The sequence below is a fragment of the Neopelma chrysocephalum genome, unplaced genomic scaffold (genome assembly GCF_003984885.1).
Source record: "Neopelma chrysocephalum unplaced genomic scaffold, ASM398488v2 Primary Assembly neopelma1_80b, whole genome shotgun sequence".
NCBI classification, from domain to species: domain Eukaryota; kingdom Metazoa; phylum Chordata; class Aves; order Passeriformes; family Pipridae; genus Neopelma; species Neopelma chrysocephalum.
Window position 1 is genome coordinate 6828978 of NW_020897742.1, and position 20444 is coordinate 6849421.

Consider the following 20444-nt stretch of genomic DNA (forward strand, 5'->3'; position numbering starts at 1 on the left):
GCTGACAAAACACATCAGCTTCTGGAAACAAAAGCAAAATATATGACAAAGCAAAACTTGACAGTAGCCCTAAAGCTTTGCCAGTGTTAACATCTTTGGCATCTGTTCCAGTCTGAACATGTCCTCTCACTTCCTTGCACATTACTCGTTCACTTCAGCAAAAATGTTCTGTGGAAATTCAGTGCCCTATGGAACTCCAGAGACAGGTCTATTTAAAGAGTACCTTTCAGAATGTTTTTTTTAACAGCAGCAGGTTGCATGGCCCTGGCTACATTTTTGATGCAAATATTTACAACTAAAACATGTGGAGTGCTACAAGGAAATGCCAGAGGAGAAGGATGTTTTTTACTGTCAACATGCTGAAAGCAGTCAGAGTTGGATACATCACTTCACTGAGAGAAAGCATGGGGCTTGTTTCACATATGGCTATGCCTTTAACAAAATAGCATCCCGATTTATTTCCACCTACTGTAGAGGACTTTATACACTCATCATTTTTTACATTCTTTTAACCTCTTAGAAACCTAAACTTCCATCAATGAACTTATGAACAGATTTTCAAAGTGACTGGTTACCAACAGTTTATTCTAGTGGCATTAACTTTTAATAGGTAAAGTTACATACATCTATAATTTTTATAGTTCTAAATTTCTTGTTTATGAATATGGCATTTTCAAGCGATAATGAAGTTCACTTCTCTTTTTCATATGTTTTTCTTTCTGAATGAAACTATCTTCCTACTGACACACCACATTCAAGGACCATTAGATCTCCTTTGCTAGTCAAGAGAAAACAAAAAACTTTCAACTTCAACAATATGAAGTATATTTGGAAGGAGCAGAACTTTACTCGCTCTTCACCAGATAGTATTAAAGAGAGAAGGTGCCTATACTATTGCAATGTAAAACAAACAAACAAACCCCCATCATTACATTCAAGCCCACAGAAAATTATTATTCAATTCAAAAACAGAGAAAATCAGAACCACAAACTGAGATAAACTAAAGACTTAGCTACTCTCTCATGACATATCCCCTTCTTATACATACAAACTGAAGCAAAAATACATAGGTGCTACTGAAAAAACAGTACACAGCAAAAAGAGCTAGAAATATTCCTTGAAGAAGACATACAAAATGCTTATGTGGATAAGAAAAGGTAACAAAAACATGCATTACACATCCTACAGATATTTATTTCGTTTTTTTTCCTTTCCAGTTTGTGGAAGAAAAGTTATACTTGTCAGAAATATTTTTGCTAAGATAGTAATTTCTGGTTTTAAGAGAACAAATAGGTATGATTTTTGGTAAAACAGGAACATATTTTAGCTTTTAGAAGTACTCTTGAAAAAATAATACATTAAAAGGGTTTTCTGGGAAGGGGGTGCAGCTTTTAATAGATTGCTTTTTAAAACCACCTAAACATCACATTTCCCAGATCTATTTGCCTAATGAAGTAATCATATTGCAATTAATATATGATAGAGAGGGGTTTTTAGTCAACAAAAGGTATCAATTAGAAGACCCATTCCATTTTCCCTTCCATAGGAGCAGCCTGCCTCTGCATGGGAGACTCAGGATAACTGACTCACACTGGATCAGGATGCCTCTTCCGATACATAATTCCAGATAATATTTGTACATCCAGAGAAGTTCAAATCAATATGACCAATATGAAATACATTTCACTGTTGATAAATACATTTGGGGCGAGATTCTCTCTCATCAATATCAGGACTGGGTAAAAAGAGAGGACAGCATCAGGGAGTGAATGGGACTGCCCTAAATCCCATCAGCTGGAAACATTCCCCAAAGAAGTGATTATGACCAGCTGGCTGCAAACTACAGACATTTGGTCTAGACTCACAAAAGCATTTGATGTGTCTCAATGTCATTGATTTCGGCAGACACAGACTTTTAAACGCTCATAGGAATCAGGGTCATTTCCCCTTCATAGCCCCAGGTTTAAGAGTTATGTGAATTCAAGAAAATCTGGGACTTAGACATGGGAAAGCTCTACCTAGTAGACTATAATCAGAATCTGCCCTTTTTGTACCCTCTGATTAATGTGAAACTGAGGCTGAAAATTCTCCATTCATAATTAAAATTCCTGTTCTTCCATTTGGCTCCATCCCATCTGGCTCACCAAAGAGTGCTTTTAAGCCTTACTGGCTTTAGTTGCAGGATTGGTCCCCAGTGGACACTTGTCATTACAGTATTTTGTTTGATTTTGTTTCCATTTCTTCCCTGAGAAGCAAGAACCCTCTCTTCCAGGGACACTAAAATCTCCTTTCATAAATACAAATGGAAAGTGGGGAAAAGTAAAGTAGAAGCAACACAATCACACACAGTAAATCAAGCTGGGTTTTGCTGGTTTCACAATTTTAAAGCAAATGGATATGTGTCTTTTATAATACATGTTACAACTACTTTATTGTGGGAAGCTTTTAGACGTGAGAAGTGTTGGAAGAGGGTTTTTTGTTGTGTTTGTTTGGGTTTTGTAGTAATTTGTTTTTTTGTTTGTTGTTTTGGGTTTAGTTTTGAGTTTTGCAAGGGGAAAGGCTAGGGCATGAGATATTTTCACACACTGAGAATTTTTTAAGAGCAGTGGTTGCCAAAACACAAACTGTCTTCAATATGAAGAGCTGTTGTAATTCATAAATATAGTTTTTGTAATGGCTTTAAAATGTCAATGTTTTTCTTAAGTAATTCTTACCAAATTTTTGAAGAGTGCAGTTAATTCCTTTGTAAATACAGAAAATTTTAAAAACGCTGTTCCCAAATCTGGGTCATCCCTGCAAACACAGTTGCCTCCAAACTTCTCCAGTGCTTGTGTATACTGTTCTTCATTTTCCACGTGAGCTTCAAAAAGAGCAAAACATGAAAATATCATCAGTAGATAAAAGGCTATTGAAATTACAATTGAGGTTTTTTTTAAAAAAAAACTTCTCAGATTTCTTGCTAAAAACATTTACTTGATACATCAAACATATATTATTTATATTTTAACACTGATAAGACAGAAGTACGACATATCTCACTAATTCTGGTTTATGTGTATCTATCCACATGCTGTACAAAGGATAATGTGCCACCAACACAAGACAAACATCTGGCACTCTAGAAAGACCCACAATATTTCTGCACCATAGCAGAGACTGCATAACAACTCCCAAATCCTATAATGAACTTCTATATTTTAGCCACTGAGACTTTTGAGAAAGCACGCAGGATCACTCTTGAGGAGAAAAGACAACGCAGAAAGAATTGTGTCTTGCAGAATATACCTCCTAATGAGTCTTTCTGCTGTGCCTTTTGCAACCGGTCGTGCCTATCTCATATTGGCCTTTTTAGCCACCAACGCGCTTGCAACAAACGTGAGTAGAGCCCTTCCCAAATCTTCGTTTGCGAAGCCTGGCCATGACGATGATGATATTTTAGAGTTTTTTATTAACATTTTCTAATTTCAGCTGTGTGCCGAACAAAGAAACAGAAGAGATCAAGTGTGTTGGCAGAGTCTTGGTTCTCTACAACAGAAGACGACAGATCAAACAGGACTCTTGAGTCACCTTAATACTACAGACTACATTACAGACGAGGACAAAACCCGGATCTGTTAGCTCTCTGATTCAGAGCAGGGTCTGAAGCAAATCCTTGCAGTCTGCATTGACCATGGGCCAGTTCAGTTCTCAAAGCAGCTCTGGTTCACGACAACCAGATTCCTTTCTGAGACAACAAAACCAGGCCAGTGCAAGTCATCCAGCACACACCCAATGCCTCTGCTCTTCAGGAAGCTTTGAGCTGTACGTGTTGGAGGTTACTCAGCCCAGGGAACGAGAGGAAATCTAGGCCTAAGATAAGCTTCCCTGATTCAAATATTAAGGAAATCTGAGGGGCCCTTAGTCTTAACTCGTTTGATCAAGGGATTCACTCCTAGGACACCAGCTTACTTGCTTGTGTAGACAAGCATAAAAAGTCCCTTTGTCAAAAGTCAATTTGATCTGTGGAATAAAATAGAAAGTCTTACTGAACACAAGTTTAGGGACCATGTCAAGCTTGAGAACATGGACAAAGCACACCAAGTTGGCACCTGAGAAAGTTGATGTTGCCTATTTCTTATTCTAACTGTGGCCAACTTCTAAAGCTTCAAAGGAAGTCAGAGAAAAAAACCCCACGCCTTAGAAAACAAATTATGCATTAACAAGAACAAAGACTGTCTCGGTCATTACATGAGACCTGCATAAACCCTGAAGATTATTTTAGAGAGGATTAATCTGTTCAAACAAGCAATGATCCAGTTTCATTTCAAGCCCATTTGTACACATCAACACATTTAATATCCAAAGGATTTTTTATGTAATGTCCTTTTGCCAAATTTCTATGAATTAGTTATACAACCTGTTCAACAAACGTAGCATGCTCCAAACTAAAAATAAGCCTGTCTGTCCACATGCCCTATCTGGACAGCCATTCAAGAGCTTTATTTCTCAAAAAACTACAAATTTTCTCTAATTTCTAATATATGAAACTAAAATCCTGTGCAGCAGTGGTATAACACCATGTAATTAGAGACTGGGATAACATACATGCAAAACTGAAGTTACACAGAAAGCATTAATTCTACAAGTTTTTACCTTGACAGCTTAAATTTGCAGCCAGAGATAGTTTGCTGACAGCTAAGTTTAAAAACTAAGGGCTAGCACTGAACTGTACTTATTTTTCCTCAGCATCAACAGCAAGGGCTAAGCACTTCACAAACCTTTTGCTGCAGGATGAAGTAAGGACGTTCAACATACACCTGAACAAGCTTTGAATGGACTGGCATAGACAGCCAAAAACAGGATATGGCAACTCCTCTAGATCTCACATCTACCCAGTAAGGTGAACTATTCCCATATTGCTTTCTACATTCTTACTGCTTCCTGCATCCAGCTTAGCTTAGGAAGAGTAGAGGTCAGGCCGCAATTCATAGAGCAAAAGGAGAAAGCTGCCTCTGCATGAGAACAAGGTGAAAAGGCTCCTACCACTAATTGTTATGGTGAGATGTGTAATCAGCGGCTGAGCTGCGCTGACTTTTTACCTTAGGAAACAAGCACAGCAATGATTCCACGCAGCATTCCCGGGAGTTTTCTGTTCTCCAGCATCGTAGGGACTGTTCTTCTGGATTACAAGACATTCCCCAGAATGCTAAAGGTCGTTATTGCAGCAATATTTTAACAGAGCTGGTGCTCCACAAGTGCTTCTGAAGAACACAAAGTTCTATTTTTCTCATGGAACCCCCCAAAATACTCTCCCTGCCCTATGGTTTCTTCCTAATGGATTTTAAAAGTTTCTCTACAAAGGAAAGGTATGAAATCTATTAAAAATAGATGTAAAAATATGATTCAGGTACGTTTGAGGGTTTAGAGGCTTTCTTTAAGTAAGAAACAAAACTCTGTACAAATTGGAGTCACTATGTAATCCTTCATAAACGTTTGTAAATTCTCACATTACAGAAGAAAGCCAAAACATGCATATTTCGTATTTAGGGAACCTATATTAAAAATCCAGTAACTGTGTTCTTATGAGTGTAGGGCCTTGGTTTTTATTTTGTCAAGAGAAACAAACCCCAAGGGCTGGCAAGTGGCTGGGTTAGTAGTATTTCTGCTGGTGGAAGAGAAATGCCTCCAAACCTTTCTTATCAAGATTGGGTGGGCAGCACGAATTTAGAACATGGGCAGGGTACTGATCTTATGCAAAAACTAGTGATTTCCTACAATGCTCTAACAACTACTCTGATTATGAGGCATAGCCAAGCACTCTAGAATAAATTAATATTTAAAAAACCCAAAACCAACAACCAAACAATAAAAAGTAAAAAAAAAAAAAAAATCAGAAAAAAGGGTGCTAAATCAATATGTAACAGATGAAACAACTCTAGATGAATCTTAAACTGGACCCTCCACAATACAAAGATAACAGCTATAACAGCTTCATTACATTAGACAAGAAGGAACTTCCTTTCAGTTAGCTGACAAGAATTACACCACAATAGCAGTTCTCATTCCAACCTTGAGTCTGAACACCAACATGACCACCAGTTCTCTCAGATATTGGTGGCTCTCCAAGGTTGCCAGGCCTATCTGTTTTGCATGTAATATTGGTTTTCTTAGCTCTAATTGCTATGAACTGCATAGTGAGAGCAAAAGCCAACCAAATGCTGTTTCTTATCCACAAAAATAAATGCTGTTTCTTGTTCACAAAATGCTGCTGATGCACAAAACAAAAGCTTCAGCTATTTTTTTCAAAGAAGATAAACACACACAACTCCATGAGATTGGCACACACTTAAAAACACATGCAGCAATAGCTCTTTGTATTTTATCAGCATTGGAGAGAAATATCTGACTTTGTACAACCTGACAACAAAAAACTGTAGCCCATCAGATCTCTCGTCATGAAATTCTCAACATACATAAGTGGAAGCCACCAGGAAGGGTGAGGTTTCACAAAGCAGTAGAGCAAATGTAGCTTCTTATTGCTGCCAAAGAGTAATTTCACCCCTCCCATGCCCTCAGCTCTTGATGATACACTTGCCTTGCCATTTCAGGTGCCCATCTAATCCCAGTTAACTTGATTTCACTGCATATGCTGCTTTATACAAGCTAAAAATCTCACTTAGGGATCTGCCGAGCAGCAGGGGTGGCAGAAGGAGCAGGTAGCCCAGACCTGGTGGAAAGGGGAGAGCACGACTTCCCCACTTCGTACCCCAACACCAGCGAGAGACGTTCAGCTACCTCACCACATCTCATCCTTACTGAGCTCAGGATCAAGCACCTAGTTCAAGACTGTTATTTTAAATGTACATATTTCTCTTCTCAGAGTTACCCATATAAGTCTTTCTGATTCAGTACAACATCTGGCTGTTTGAATCCTACAATTTCACCAATATAAACTAACAAGAGTTATGTACTTACCCAGACCAGATAAGTTTATGGCTTTGACAGATTTCTTCATTTTATAGAGAACAGTTCGGTCAACATCCAGAGCCTAAAAAAAAGAGAAAAATTAAATGTGGAATAGTGGTTTGCCCTCTGGCAAATCTCTGCTCTGGAAACCTGCTGTAATTATAACACTATTACGTTAGTTAACTTTATTTCTGTAATTAATAAATTACTTGCCATTTGCTTTCAGTCCCCTCCAAACAACCTATTCTGTCCCCCTACCCACAAAAATACATCCTTCCTCTTTTGCTGGTGGCCAGCATCATGTACACTCATCAGGAAATTATTTACACAGTATCTTCTTTCCATGTTAAATTATTAAAGAAGCTTAAAACAGTTTTGACCCATCATATGGTCTGTTCTGACACTGCTGGAGAAACAAGCAATATCACTTCCCCAGGCAGAGTATTAAAAATGAAATTTAATTTCAGTTTTCCTGGATAATTTAGTTAATTGCACTCCCAACTATATGAACTTTCTCACTGCTATGCTGAACAAAATAAATTACATATCTCTCAAATAACTTTCACACATTTTAACACTAGGCAAAGCTTTCACCAAGACTATATAAATTCGAGTTTAAATCTTGTTAAGAATACTCAAGCACTAATAACCAATTTGTTTCAAAGAAAGAAGTGGAAGCAGGCAACCATTTTGCTTACTGAAAGTGAAATACAGGCACTCTCAAAAATGTAAAATTGTTCCAGAACGGAGAGGCAGAATTATGGTTATACAAATTAAAAAAAAAAAAAAAAAGTTGTTAATCTTCAAGAAAATTTAAGTATGTGTTCCAAGATGGTGGTGTTTTTGGACCCCACCAAAGAACAATATCAACCACTACAAATTGTATTATGCCAAGAGCTGCTTAGCATGATGCATGATAAAAAAAAGCAAAGAAAACCCACCAAATTAATTCCAGTTTTCATTCATACGATTTCAGTGAATCACAGCAGCTACACATTTGATCTACCATTGTTTTATTGTTACTCATTAGTGTAAGAGAAATTATGCAGAAGTCAGTTCCTAGGACTCTATCCAATTATTTTAACATATTGAATGCAAAAAGAAATAACATTACTATTAACATTACAGTGTCATAGTACTGCTGTATTCATTGGAGGTTTTACCTCCAGCATCTTTATAGTTCACATCTGAAACATACCAGCAAAAGAAGTGCAGAGGTCTTATCACCTGGAATTCTGAAGTACCCCTTCTGAAGAGGAAGGGGGAAATAAAACAGTGTAAGAAAGCCCATAAAAGCCACGTCAGCTCTCTTCACCCTCTTCAGCAATTTAAATTGCATCCACTATAACAAACCTGTATCCAGTGTGATCTCAAAGGTTAGATTAGTCACCTGTTTGGATACGATACATAAAGTGAACTCCCTCATTGTGTATTTGGTGATTTCCAAAAATAACCTCAGAAAAGCACCATCTGATCCGCTGACTGCAGAGGAATGATCATTTCATTGACGACTGTCAAAGGGCAAATACCCTCCTGGAGACAAAGCAAAAGCAATGTCTCCAACAACAGGTATTACAAGCAACAGCCCAAAGAGAAGGCTCAGAGCCAGAGACTTAAAACTTATAGATTCCATTCCCAGCTAATCTTAGATTTGTGTGTGCAGATGATAAAATATTTAATCTCAGCACCTTAGTTTGGGGGAGATACTTCCTAAGAAAGAGTCGGAAGGATAAGCGCATGGGATGAATGATGAACTACTTCTACTACTGTGGTCAGGGATCCAGACAGATCTATGGATTCATAAAGTCTTCTGGCCTGTGACTGCCTCAATCAGAAAGCATAAACTCCCAGTAAGGAAAAACACCTCATGTCCTCTTCCTCAACTGAAGTCATCATTTTGGTTTGCAACTTCTCTCAACCAACTCCCACTTTCACTGGGATTAGGCAGTAGAGGAGCAAACCCACAAGGCACAGCATAACCAGGACCCAAGAGAAATGACAGCTAATGTCCCCAAACACACCAGTGAGGACTCAAGCACCAACCCATCTCAGACAGCTGGTCCACATAAAAATTCAAAACAAGGATAACAGGGAAAAAAAACCACCGACAGCACTGAGTGCAACAGAACAAGCAAAACATAAAGCCTTAATGTATTGAAAATGTACAAGACTGCCAGATCAGGCTTCCTCAGATCCTTCCTTCATCCCTTGCCTGCCTTTTCAGCTGTGCCAGTACAAGTGCTTGTGGGGGTATGTCATAAGCCACAGGAGAGAAGCAAACCATGTTTAAAAATGAATAATTTTTTTTTTAAAAGCTGATGATCAGGTAGACACTTGATACAACACAATCCAATTCAAAAGACAATGGCAAAACCAGGAATGAGTAAGAGGATATACTCAGATGGTCCTGCTGAAGAATCCTGCAGGGACATTTCTGAACAAGAATTCAGCAGCTGTATGACTGTAAGGAGCACTTTTACTACACTGCTACCTCTACCAGCTACTTTCTTTTTTAACCCTTAGCATTACATTAGCCTCAAAATTTCTTCTCATGTTCATTCACCACAACAGAACAGGCCTTGTAAGTTCAGTTTGTCTGGTAATTGGTAGCACACTTTTATGGTGAGTAGCTGACAGGGAGTCTGTAGAATGATGCTGAAACATTCAAGGAACCAACAGGATTTAAGCAGGCTAATACCACCTTGGCTAACACTGACTTTGTTACCTGAGGACTCAGCTCAGCTTCTGTTCAGGCAGATGATACACACTCCAACGCCATGAAAAACAGACAAAAATTATCCCAGTAGAAAAGTCTCCCATCTTTCTATCAATGCATCATCGACTCAATGTGCTATTTCTTCCCTCTCCCAGTTAAAAAAGAAAAAAAGTGAGGAACTGAAGTACAGTCAGTACTCAATGTAATGGTATTTTCACGTAAAACTTAAAAGAATATTGTAACTAGTAAAATGAAAAAACTGTCACAAAAATTAACCATGTTTCACTCTTTAAAATATGGGTGGTTTATTGTTGATGCAATTCACTGATGTGATTATTGAGAATGGGATGAAATTCAAGAGTGAGGACTGCAAAGTTGTGTATCCAAGGGAAAAATACATATATAAACTGGGAGATTCGTAGGGAAGATATCAGGAGAACACAGGGCTTTGGCTTACCACACGCTCGCAGAGTCACCACAGGATGACAAAGTGATATAGGCATCAAAACTAAAACCACAAAGATACAGATCTCCTTCCACCAAAGACAACAAAACAAAACACTTTTAAAAAAAAGTCACTGAATACTACATATCATTGAAATGCAAAAAAAGGTCTATGTCAAAAACGTTGGACTTGACAACTTGCATGTCTCTCTGAACCACTGGATTTTTGACTCTGATAAACACTTACAGAAAAACTATACACACAAAATGGGAGGCAATGTAGGTGTTGCTTTCATCCAGCAGTATGCAAAGTATGGAATGGAATAAAAAAATCTTGAACTGCTCTGATTTTGTAATTAGATTACTGGGAACAAGCTGTAGCAAACTTTGAATCAGCTAGCTCAAGCAGATAGCTGGAGGGAACTGGAAGGTACCCATTACACAAATATAAACAAATTACAAGCACAAAATGCTTAAATATATAAATAATTAAATAAACCCAAACAAAACAAACAAAAAGACCCACAACCAAAAAGTGCAAGAAGCACAGGCTGCCTTCCTGAAATGATTCCCAGTCACCCAAGGGTGTTTGGGCTATTATGTGGGCAACTAATGATCAGTGCAATTTTGTTCAGATAATATGGCACTGATCCTCCACACCTTGTGCTTGTTCAGTTACCCTGACAGACAGGCTGTAGGCAGCCTCCTCTCTCCTGAATGGAAAGGGTCATAGCTAAATTCCCTTCTGGTAGTAACAAAGAGGAAAAAGGGATAAACATTAAGAAACATTTAAGCTAAAAAGTGACGTTAGCATAAGAACAGCTGAGTTAGCTGTACATAAACGTGAACAAACTGTGACTAGAAATTTGGGAGTAAAGTCAATTCTGGAAAGCTTTCCAAACAGGAAAAAAGAGATAGAAAATATCTAGCCATTTTAAGAGAGATCTGGATACATTTAGGACATATTATGTTGTTGTTTCCTACTGTAGTACGGTACTAGACTTGCTTCTGTAGGAGGCTTTGTCTATTCCTCCCTTCCTTGGTGAAATCTTTTGACAGTGCTGCATTTAAGAGTGGCTCTGTATGCCTACAACTAATGGGGAAAATACTGAAAAGCTTTGTATCTGTAATACTGTTATTTTAGTCCTGCTTACAGACGAACAAATAGAGAAGGGGACTTTGCCTTGTTTAATTGAACAACATCGGTGCTTATTCACAACTAGTGTTTCAAAGGAATAATTTCAGCATAAAACTTGAAAGGGTCAGCTCCTTGTGTTTAGTACTGTTCTTCATATTTTTGCATCCTTTTCTTCATCCACATCTTAGCACTAGCATATCACTTTAAATACAGCTGTAGCTTTCTTATACTTCAAGTTTCTAACCCTGTATTTGTTTCATAAATATACACACACTACACTAATGCACACATATGCACCAAAACACTGCCTTCCCCTCACTCAATTGCTTTGTGCACTCAGCAGTGCCAGAAGCAGGGAACTTTAAAATGGCTTCGGATGTTACATATTCTAGCATTACTTTTTACTCACTTGAAGTGCTCAGGGAACTTCTCAACCAGAAGAAAAGTGACCAAGTAGTGCACATGGTGGTATTATTTTATTCTCTTATCTAATGCTTCTAGTTTTGACTCAAACAACTCTATTGTAAGTCTGTTAATTTTGACACCTGCTTATTTCAGCACAACTAAGTCTGAGAAGCCATATAAATAGTTTTCATAGTCCCACTCAGTTTCTGCTGATGGGCATTCAGACTCCTCTGTTAAAAACAGTAAATATAGTTTTGACTTAGGGGAGAAAAAGCAAAAATTTCTGTACAGCACATAAGATGAGAAGTTACATTATTACAGAAGTGGTGTTATGCAGTGTGAACTGAAACAGAAACTCAAAAGTGACCTTCTTGAGCATGCCCTTGGCAGTGCAATCTTTTCCCAAACACGGTATTTATGTCTTCTGTTCATTTACTTTTATGTGATTTCTGATGTTAATCTTGTGGAACCATTTTTAAGGTAAATTAATTCTTACGTCAGAATTTACACAGCATATCTAGAGATGGTAGAGATCACTTGTTTGACAAGTCTTCAAAAATGCACAGGTAATCTCTCTTAAATGGCATAGAAACACCATTTAGTTTGAAAACTTTACCTTACAACCTAGGGCTATACAGTGAAGATGATTAAAAGTATGTTTACTTGCCACACTTGAAAAATCTGTAATTTTTTTCTTGCTGTATCTTCAATTATCTCTCTGTGAAGCTACCACACTTGACCACACGCACCACAAAAACCCAACACTAAAATTACCTGCAATATGAGAGTATTTTTAAATTGTAATTCACATTTGTTTCTTCCTAGCAAGTTAAGGCTAACATTTTGGCACCCATCACAAATACACTTTTGACACATTGCTGAAGTATTTTCACAAGGTATTCAGTAATACAAGAATCAAGTATTTGACATGCCACAGGCTGAAAATGTCAAAATTAAAATAACTAAGTAAATGCATTTCTGAGGCAAAGACAGTGTGTAAAAGAAGCAATTCAAATCCTTACATGACATATTTTAAAGCTCTATATGCCTGATGAGAATTTAGCAACAAACATGTCTGTAGAAAGTATACTAGGAAGGGGAAGAAGCATAGCAAAACAAACAGAAGAAAATAGAGATTTTCAAAGGAACACAAGAGAGAGGACTCGAGCTACCAGTGATCAGTAGCAAAGCTTTTTTCCACATGTAGGAACAAGGTCCAGTTTCACTTGCCAAAGGCCAGTTTCCATTTTCACTGCTTCAAAGGTTTCTACTTTGAACAATAAAATGTGCCAACTAATTAGAACCAAACCTCTCTTACCAGGAAGAAATCAGTCTGAGATTACTGAAACTTCCTGAAATGTTATTCTACATCCTACTCTGTATGCCACAATCTTTAAATAACCTCACTCAAAACTAGCATCAATCCCCCAATCTATATTGTCTAAACAGATCTGTGCAATATACAGGCTGGCACAAAAGATAAATGTATTATTTGTTCTTTTCAGTGCAGAGAGGGGAAACAAACTGTTCTATTTTTAGCATATTTAACTGGGGGAGGAAAACAAGCAGGAAGGCAGAAACTGGGAAACCGAACATCCCAAAGATTATTTTGGCACCTTTTACAGAACCAAAGGATATGGGGAAAACCAGGGCAGTTGCAGCATAAATGGAGAGTCCCCAGGCTCTAGTGTTTTAGATGTTCATTAAACATCTTTTGTGCCAAACTTACATCAGAACTCTGGGTCTTTATCTTATGCAAGTGTCCTTACACCAGTGCCTTTCTCCTTTGTGGCCCAGAAAATAATTATTTATCTGTAAAGTAACAGAAAAATAGCCACCGGATCAGATCAACACTCCATTTAACCTGATATCCTCTATCAGTAGCAGCCAACAGCAGATGTTCAGGGCAGCAAGCAAAGAAAAGCACGTATACATCCTACCCCAGGATAATCTCCCAGTTTCCAGCAATGAGTTTAAAAACAAAAGACAGAGAGACTCTCAACCAGAAACACTACATAGCCCAACAGACTATTCTCAAGAGAGAAACAAGAAGCCCAAGTTTTCTAAATGCAGACAAGGGAAAGAAAAAAACTAAAGCTGACTTCTCGCAGCTCAGTGCAAGTGTCTTCCCAACTGCACAACAGCCTACTGTGGGAAGTAGTAAAGGGGAGAAGAGGAAGGAGTCAGCCATCATCTTTGCTCTATTTTTCATTTAAAACAGTTCTAAGTCTCTAACATTTGTTCCTTCTTACTCACAACAGCTTCCTTTTAGAAAGGGTAAAATTAACTATTTCACATTTTCAGCTATTTGGATGGGTTTTGCTGAAAGCATTCACAGCACTGGATCTGAATTTGAGAAAAGTCTTAAGGTTACCATTTTCTTTTAAATAAAGTGCCCATTGGAACAACAACAACAAATGCTTAGAGGTACTGCTAAAGCAGTAACAAAATTTTGGGAAATAAATCCTCAAGTCATTTGAAATACAATCCCAGAGACAGGAACCTGTGTTCTTCCCCATACTGCACATCTAACTGACAGTGATATCAATAAAATATTAACACATTGACATTAGATTCACTATAAACAATTCTTAACCATTATTTCTTTAAATCAAAATCTAATCTCACTCTCCATTTTAGCAATTTGCTTTAAAACATGGGGCTACTCAACAGCCATAAATCCTTCTGTACTTCACCCATTCTAGTATTTCAGAATAAGTAATAATGCCAGAGGCTGCTGCAGATGCTGAACACATATAAGAACGTCCTTCCCCAAAACGACAGGGCACAGGAAAAAACTGGCTCAGTTAAGAAAGAGAGAGGTGATCAAGTACAATAGTTTGCCTTCGTGGGTGTATCGTTACAGGCAATCTGATACTTGCTGTAATTAATCCTCGCTGACTCAAAGATCAGAGATATCCACAGACATTCTATCTCTGTTTATTATTTTTCTATTAGAAATGAACTGTCTACACTGCTGGGCTCAATCCACTTTTCTGTTACAGAGGGCAGTAAAAAAACTTCCTAAATTATGTTATCCCCCTCCAAAATCCCCTTTCCATTCTCCTACTGTTATGTCATTTCCTCTCTCCACGTATTAGTTTCTTTTCTAAATCCTCTCCAGTTTCCTTCCACTGATCACCTGGCACATTCACAGCGGGACTGATCCAAAAGGCAGAAAAAAACCTGATAGGCATAGTCTAGGGCAAACCATTGCAGCTTCTGAATGTATTCCAGAAAAACAATAATAACTTAAAAACTTTAATTTAGGGCAATTACTTTACTTGGAGTGTGCATGTGAAAAAATATTCCAGAACATTATATTCAACAGAAGCTATGATGGTTAATTTGTATAAATGAGCTCTTTGGCATGAGACCTGTCAACTTAAGAGACTGTGAGGGTACAGAGACAGACATGCAATAAAAGGACAGGGTTTATGGCAGTATTGTCTCTGAAAGGTCCCTTTCCACAAAAGCATTATTTCTTCAGCATCTGGGTTTGTGGTTCTTGCGGGCCCAAAGCCAAGGCAATCTGTTTGAACAAGCACTGCTCTATTTGGCAGAAAACTGTAGTAAACTACTGTGCACAAAGCTAAGGGTATGCATGGCAGGGAAAGGTAATACCACTGCTTTGGAAAATTAATATTTGAAAGTGCAAGGTAATTCTGCTGCAAAGGTAAAAGACGGGAGAATCTGGCACTGCCCTATGTTGTTTACAAAACCACACCTGAGCATGATGAGGTTGTACAATGAATTTATTAAAACAAAGAAGTGGTGCCTTAAAAAACAGAATTCTGTAATAAACTACTTCTATCAGAAGAGAAATCTCAAATCCAAGGTTTAGAGCTACAAAACATTACATCATTAATACAAGTCAATACATGACATCGTTTCCCACCGGACAAAACAGGTGCTGTATCTCTGTATGAATCACTGGATTTCCACATGCTTCCCTCACAACAGAGTTAGAAATGAAACGTACTTAACTGGAAGACAGACATCAAGCATTTTTGTGTAATAAAATCTTTTGCCTAAGAGAAGAGAATGGAAGCTGCTTATGCCAACTATTTCTCCAGAACACATCCATCTCCTGCATTAACCAATTTTGATACAGAGAAATAAATTTTCCTTCTCTTTTCATACTTTCACCACCAACATGCAGCTATCTGCTTTCAAACACAAGGTGACTGGACTTTAAATACAAATCTCATAAGCAATGTAACAAAAAAATGCACTTACTCTTTACAGTGGCTCATTTTTAAACAAAGGGTGTGTACATAAAACTCCCTTATTTATTATTTAATTGTTGTCTAATTTTTCAGTCGCACTAACCATTCCATTTCTAATTACTTAATATTACATACTTCAACATCCCAGGATATATTACTATGGAAAACAAAGTAATATAGATAACAGGATAAATGTTCCAGTGACAACTGTCTTGAACAGCCAAGTAAACTTTACCATCCCTTCACCCATGTCAAAATTTTCTGGTCCTCACCCTGCAAGAGACCTTTTTCTACCTTCATGTTTTTGCATTTCTGTCTGCTGTCAGTATCCATCAAAGCTCTTCATGGTTCGGAGCCCAGCTGTTGGAAGAGGCTGATCCTCACCCTGCATCAGTCAATATTACAAAGAGCTGGGCTGATGGGATTTTCCTTTTGCAGATTTCTCAATTCAGTAACTCTTTTCCCCAGTATTAAATCCTTTTATACACCATCAGAGCCAACAAAAATTAATCTTTGCAGAACATAATGCCCTTTCATTCTGAATATGATAAGCTTTTTGAATAGAGAGTTTTTAGTCATTTATGGGAGCAATTAACAAATTAAAACACTTTCCAGATACTCAGAAGTTCCCATATCGATGGTCTAATTTGCTTGAACCAAGCAGACATCCCTGTTGCAACATCTATAAAACAATGAAAAACTAAGTAGTTAAGTTTCCCCCAATGTGTAATGCACTTACTCTATCCCAAAAATAAAAACCTTGGGCTGTGTGCACAGATCAACCGGATGCCATAAACTGACCTACCCCTGCCCATCCAGCACTCCTCTGACTATATCTTCTTTACGTATCCAATAATTCTAGGGACTAAGAAATTAGTCAAGAAAAGAAAAGAGTCTATAAGAACATAGCACAATCAAACCTCAGTCTTACCAGGCCTCTGAGAGCTTCTTAACAGAAAAAAATAATAAATCCATATTACAAACATCTTTGGCAGACATATATATGAGGTGACCATTCTGAAAGGGAAAAAAAGGCACACAAACTTTATCTAGTTCATGATATACCTGGAACTTTTAGGACACCGTATTCCCACAACAAAGAATGGCAGGAAACTAGAGGGGAGCTCAGGAGAGACAGACAAATCACCTCAAATGAACCAACTATTCCCAGGGAAACACTGAACCAGCTGTCAAAATAAGGTTCATCAGAGGTAAAGCAGCACATCAGATATCACCTCTCTATTATTAGGGTAGAAATTTATGAATGGCATCTAGCTGTAATACTGATGGTATATTAATTACACATGAAACCCAGTGTCAGATGATAAAACTCACTTTCTCTTGAAACACTATAAAATTATTTCTGTTCTATAGTGGCTTCCAGACTTCAGCCCGTGGTTTGCACTACAATCTCTCTGTAATTCACCATACCACCTTTGAAAATCTCTGCATAGTCTCTCAGTATCAATACATTTTTCCCCATTATATAGTGTCTGCATGATGACATAATTAACAGCAGTTAATGCGAATATAAGATTTGCAACTTATGGCAACCAAACATTTGATAACATCAGTATCTTCCTCTTTTGTTTGTTAAATGGAACAAAGAAATTGCACTTATTTCATTTTGTTGACATTTTGTCATGCTGTAGTTCTCAGTAAAGAGCTTGAATTCTTGTTGTGTAAATGCATAAACATAATATTCTATGAATTTCCATTTGGGAATTTGGTTCTAAATGAAAGAATGCATCTGAACTGTCATATCTTGTCATTCATTTTAGGTGCCCAACATAAAAATCACAGCACATTATTACAATCTTGAAAACAACGATCGTAAATTCTACCAGAATTTCAGCAGCTTTAAGTATAACCAAAATTAACAATTCAGACACCTCTGTCACTAAAAGCACAGCTTCCTTGAGGTGTAAGTGAATTTTAAGTCATACAATTATTAGTGTACCAAACAGTAGATATAAAATACTCATTTACATCATACTGATGTAAAAATAAAAGCTTTATCCCCAGAATTGACTTTTCCAAAATAATTAGGGAGTTCATGTACATGGAATGTATCAATAAAGTGGAACAGGCAGTAATTCCTTGTACCATGGAGCAGTATGAAGGTTAAATTCATACACAGCTGCTACCTAAAGACAAAACAGCGAACAACTTCTGCATTTAAAATTGAAGCAATTCAGAAGAGAGAAGCATGTCCAGGTCTATCAGAACTTCTGTTGTGTTCTCAAATGAAATAGGAAACAGCTACTGAATCAACTGCCTGAAGCTGAAGAGATAAGCACTCAAACCTATATGTAACCAAGCACCCTGTGTCCTTGCACCATCACCACATCAACATGGCCTGGGGGACAGGGAAGGCAGTGGCAAACACTACACTCCATCCCTCAAACAGAGAAGACTGACTGGAAATACTTAAAAGCTTGTCATCTACAACCAGACCATTTAAGCACGAAACAGAGTGAACTAAACAGAGGAAAGAATGAAACCAAACAAAAAGCAGCTTACAAAAGATTTACTACTTCATTGCTTCTTCAATGCTACTTTCTTCAGCACGGTTAGCATCCAGTCTACATGGAGCTCAAAGTGTAGGAGCACTCTGCCGGTACTTTTTCTGTTGTGTAACATACACCTACAGTGCTGGAAAATAAAGAAATGACTTAAAGCATGTGCTTTGCAAGACTCTATACTGCATGTTTTGCATGTGGCAACAGAGCAGTGGCTCTATGTTTGCAAGTGCTAAGGAAATTTCCACTCGTATTGCAATAGCCAAACAGTAATCCTGTTTGATTGAAAGGGCTTAAAATGATTAGTAAATGCATTTGTTTCTAAGTTTACTTCCCTAGAATCCAGCCTAAGTTTCCTTGAAATTGCATATTCTAGGAAAAAATCTTCCCCTAACAAGGAACAGAAATCATAAAACATGAGAAAATAATCCATTTGAATGTTCACATGCCTTCTCTACTATCTTCCCTTCCTGTATGCCTTCTAAATGTAGAACAAAGCTTTCAGGAACGTGAAAGTAATTTGTTCAGCTCTAATCACTTCAGCTGTTTTGATGTATCTACACACATACTTAACATAATGCCTAGACAGAATTATAGATTTCAGACTAGAACTACATTGATAATCTGATCTTTAATCAGGGATAGCTGAGGGGTCCACAAACAGCAGATGGTTCTACACACCATACTGCTCCAAGACAACGAGGAGTAGAGTTTCAGCCTTCCCTCTCAGTTCTCTATTTCTTCTTTCTTTAACAAATCAGATGCTAGAATTTATACCATAGTTTCTTTCACGTTAACTTTTACAGCCACCTCTTAAGGAATATTCTCCAAAGAAATACACTTCACTGCACAATATGTGACTTCCATAGTAAATATTTTTGTGAAACAGAGTTCACATATACAAAGAAGAAAATTTTTCAAATTCTGTCCAACACCTACTCACTTGAAAACAAAGCCTGCTACTAGAGATGAAAAGTACTGAATCACACCACCCAAGCTAATTTCCTGCAAAGCAGCATTGAAAAAGCCTATTCAGCTACAATGATGTATCTCAGTTCCTCCACCAATAAATTCTCCCCCATAAGGTAAATTATTTTCTCATTCCAAATAAAATAGAGATATATACCACAACCAAAAATATCTGAATAATACTTAACACTACATTCAATTTTCTGGATATACAACAAGCAGAACTCTTCTTCCACTCTCCTAAACTACACACCAGGATGTAGCTATAAGATCACCATTATTCACTGTCCTCCACCACTATCCCTTCCCTATATTCCTGCCCACCTCCTTACTATACTGATTCTTTTCACATTAGCCCTCCCTCCACATTCTCAGCCTGGTGTTTTCATACTACTTCCTGCATGAACACTGCCGCACTCCCCCTTCCTTTGCAGTTCCCGTCAATTCCAATTCCTCTGAACTTCCTTAGACTTTTGATGTATTTCCTTATCCCCTCCTTAATGCTTCTGTCCACATGCCAATTCCTGACCCTCCACCTCCTTATATGCCATAACAGTACTTCTGCCTCTGGTAACTCTCTTGACTCAGCTTGTTTTTAAATCAAATTCCCTTTTCTTGCTCTTCACGTTTGACTGATCCTCACACTACCTCTTAGACATTTCAGCTGCCCATTATTTCATGAGTTTTCCTTTTCTTGTGTTCCCATTTTTTATTGCTTCCTAGTCAAATACACTCCTCCGCTTAATCCCTATATTGAAGTAAACTTCAGGAAAGAAGTCTAGATTTAGTCCAAATAAAAGAAGCTAGTGGTCACCGTAATCACAGAAAATCTTATATCCAATACCAAAACTCTTTGAGCTTATGTCTCTGTCCCCACTAAGAGCAGCTACCTACAGGAAGCACTTTGCACACGGAAGAGCTTGAGCAAGATGCAAACAATGGTGAGACTGTGTAAGGAAAAGGCTATGAAAGAAAGAGAAACAGTCCTACCATCAGCTTGCAATAAAGTCAGTAGTTACAAACATCAATTTTCTGTTTGTCCCACAACCAGACCTACATTTTCCAGCTGGGTTAA

General features: G+C 37.7%; 1 protein-coding gene across 5 annotated transcripts in view; it reads right to left on the reverse strand.

The window, feature by feature from the left end:
• ASAP2 (ArfGAP with SH3 domain, ankyrin repeat and PH domain 2) overlaps positions 1-20444 on the reverse strand; it is an 81926-nt gene that overhangs the window by 53324 nt on the left and 8158 nt on the right. For all 5 annotated transcript variants that reach the window (XR_003535375.1, XM_027690322.1, XM_027690321.1 and 2 more), the window contains exons 2-3: positions 6956-7028; positions 2716-2861 (exon numbers count right to left, since the gene is read on the reverse strand). Coding sequence is in view for 4 of the 5 variants with exons in the window: in XM_027690322.1 (XP_027546123.1) it covers positions 2716-2861; positions 6956-7028 (219 nt within the window). In the remaining variant the exon portion in view is untranslated. The remainder of the gene's footprint in view (positions 1-2715; positions 2862-6955; positions 7029-20444) is intronic.